Source organism: Dendrobium catenatum, unplaced genomic scaffold (genome assembly GCF_001605985.2).
Source record: "Dendrobium catenatum unplaced genomic scaffold, ASM160598v2 fragScaff_scaffold_134, whole genome shotgun sequence".
In the NCBI taxonomy this organism is placed as follows: domain Eukaryota; kingdom Viridiplantae; phylum Streptophyta; class Magnoliopsida; order Asparagales; family Orchidaceae; genus Dendrobium; species Dendrobium catenatum.
The window spans coordinates 1,150,712-1,153,852 of record NW_021318596.1 but is presented as its reverse complement, the minus strand read 5'-3'; the positions used below and the strand labels follow the sequence as shown (position 1 = coordinate 1,153,852).

General features: G+C 36.3%; 1 protein-coding gene across 2 annotated transcripts in view; it reads right to left on the bottom strand.

The window, feature by feature from the left end:
• LOC110111413 (probable 3-hydroxyisobutyrate dehydrogenase, mitochondrial) overlaps positions 1 to 3,141 on the bottom strand; it is a 38,836-nt gene extending 35,695 nt beyond the window's left edge. Inside the window, exons 1-3 of one of the 2 annotated variants that reach the window (XM_028700577.1) lie at positions 2,455 to 3,141; positions 2,224 to 2,312; positions 1,472 to 1,586 (exon numbers count right to left, since the gene is read on the bottom strand). In XM_028700577.1, coding sequence (XP_028556410.1) covers positions 1,472 to 1,586; positions 2,224 to 2,285 — 177 coding nt within the window. In that variant the 5' untranslated portion in view covers positions 2,286 to 2,312; positions 2,455 to 3,141. The remainder of the gene's footprint in view (positions 1 to 1,471; positions 1,587 to 2,223; positions 2,313 to 2,454) is intronic. The other variant, XM_020843278.2, reaches the window with a different exon arrangement.

Sequence of the window (3,141 nt, the reverse complement as noted above, 5' to 3'; positions counted from 1 at the left end):
TGTCCGACACCATATTAGGAAAGTTTCAATGAGATTTCAAATTTGAATTTGAGCGGATTTGAAATTTTCATGATTAATTAGGCGGAGCGAATTAGGAAACGCATAACTTCTCTTCCCCTCACTCCCAATCCTCCTCTACATGCCGCCGGCCCCCCTTAGTGGGCCCCTCTCCTTTAGTGCTTCATTAAGGGACTTAATATCATGCTATTTGAATTTCAAATCCCTTTAATTTCCCTTCAATTTTACTTAAATCTGAGAATAATCTCAGATTTGAAACTTAAAACAATTTCTATTCCACCTAACCTAGCTTCCTCCCAACCCTAGCCGACTTCCCCCCCCCCCCCCCACCTTACAACCCGTCGGCCACTTTCTCCCCACCGTCCGTTCCCTTCCACTCTTCCCTCCCTCTCAAGATGTCTCCCCTTGTTAAATGGAGATGGATGATCGACCTGGAGTTTGAGTCTGATCTTGCATACGAAGGCTAAGAGTGCATGGATCTTCTCAACTTACCCTTTTCAACTTGACTCCAAATCTTGTTGGAGTCAAAGAGAAGGCCACCTACCACTTGCTACTCACCGCGATCAAGGCTAGGGAAGAAGAACTAACGGAAGATTATAGCGATTCACATCGTTTCTCCGAGAAGGTGATCTTTTTTTTTTCTTGACTCATTATTTTCAAATTCTACTTTCTTCGTGAGAAATTGTTCAAGCAAGAGATTGTGTCTACTTATCTCCATCCATTAGTATTCGTAGGAATTGTTACTTCGTTGCTTTTGGATCTCTTTATTAAGCAAAGGTTTAGTTGGAAACTATCACCATGTGTAGTTTCGCCTAAACAGAAGTGACCGTTTATTAGTTTTACTTGTTGTTTTAATCTCGAATAACAAAATCTAAAATTGATTTTAAAATATTTTGTGCAAATTTTTGAATTTTGCATATAGTTCTACATCAGCTTTTCTTTTTGTTTCTTCATGTACATACTTTGTAACATTTTTAATATCACTAGCTATTTTTTATTGAATATAAAATATAAATATCACGCATATTAAAATTGCATATTATATACTTAGTGTTTGTTCTACTAATCCTAGGTCATTTATCTTCAAAACATTTTCTCCTTACTTCTAACATAGAAGTATATTAATGCATCATATTTTTACACATGGGTTTCTGGATTTAAATCTTACATAAAGAGATTATTTACAAGTTCTTTTACTTCCAAAAAGTTATTCAATCAAGAACAACAACATAATGATCATCAAAACTATTATCAAGGAAAAGAAGTTTCTTTTGTACAGAATTTCATCTTCACCCATCTAGGCTACCTTCCTATGTGGTAGTCAGGTTCAAAAAATAATGAACAAAAGAAAACAAAGGACTACCTTCTATAGCTGAAACAAAGGATAGAAAACAAAGTTCTACAGAATCATAAGAATGAGATTATGGTGTACAAGCAGAAGCTCTTTACTCACATGGGAAGACGAAGGAAGCATGGTAATAATAACATCACTTGACTCTGCCACTTTAAAAGGTGTTTCTACTGTGGATATTCCACAATCTGAGAACTTCTTCATAGCAGCCTGGTCACTGCAAAAGATCCCAACCACAGTTCTGTTTTATTCTAAAAACAAATATGGAAATGATATGATACCGCGGAAAGTATGGTTAAAGCTGACATGTGCATATGTGAAAATATATTATCTAGTTCGATAAGCAGTTACATTTCCTGTTAAAATGTATGTCCAGCCATATCAAAAGCACATCTCGAATCCCAACACATATGAAAAAATCATCTACGAAACTTTTAAATTTTAGAAAGGAGCTCAATCGTGAATCAAATATCTTATTACTAACAACATACGCATAGCCTCATTTTGATCAGATAATCAAAGCCTAAACAATTAAAACAAAAAACGATTGAGTATATTGCCTTTGATTTTACTAGTATGGTTGTTGGCTTAAAGATGCAATAGCACATACATTGTGATTTACGAGGAACATAGAAGGAATTGTTTAGAAAAATATTTGTTGCATGGTATCAAAAAACTGCATTCTTAGTACCAAAATATGCATTTGCATAACAGATAGCAACCCATGAAATTTTGTTTTGTGTGTATGCATTATAATTAGAGAAACAGTTCATTGATCTCATTCTGATATCGGAGGTGCCCTTACAAGATTCAAGGAAATAACAATCTTGTGCAAAAGTATATAAGAACCTTACATGTCATTGACAGTCAGTTTGTATCCAGCCTTAATTAAATTATTAGCCATATGGAAACCCATATTCCCTAGCCCAATGAATCCAACCCTCTGCAAAAAAAAAATACAAAAAGTAATCAATAGTAAGCAGAAAGTGATAGAAACATATATTCTAACATATTAAAGCATCCTTCTGCGTCAAGGAAGAAACCAATAGATTTATCAGCAACACAAGCAAAGAGCAAATATATACCCCAGAGTTATAAGCTGTAGAATAAGTTTAAGAAAACTTAAAATTTCTGAGGGCACCAAAAAATTTTTAGCTACTTCTGCTCTAATGCAGGCAACTTCAAGTGGAACAAGATGCTCTGAACTGGGTCGGCCAACTCTCCAAAAGAAGAAAGCTACGCCAGAAAATGCTATCAGTTACATCAAAATGGAAGATAATTTTTTAAGAAAGGCGCCTTTTGTTCGCTTACGAACTGGATTTAGGTAATATGCCTATCAGGTATTATCCAAAGTAGTGTTACTACCAAATCGCCTGAAAAGAAAGCGGGAAAGAGTTTTTTCGAAGAGAGAATAAAAATATCACGAGCCTCTAATTGAGCTGGAACAGCGTTTGAAGAGAATCCACGAGCGGCAGAGGATGATAGCATCTTTTCCAGGTACGAACTCCGATAGCAGCTCGAAAGAACCATCCTAGTCCGTGATGCAGGAATCGCCATTACTGTTTCAGAAACAAAGCTGCAAGTCTTCTCATAGATGTTCTAGTTCTGTAGGCTGGCACCGGAAGCCAAGAACACCCGAAGAAACCATTATCTTAATACCTACATTTGTTTTTAGCGATACCATTTTCTGCGGGAAAAGCTCTTCGGCGAGGTTGGAGCTTTACTACTATAACAGGAATGCCCAAGCAGCCGAGCATAGTCAGCACACCATG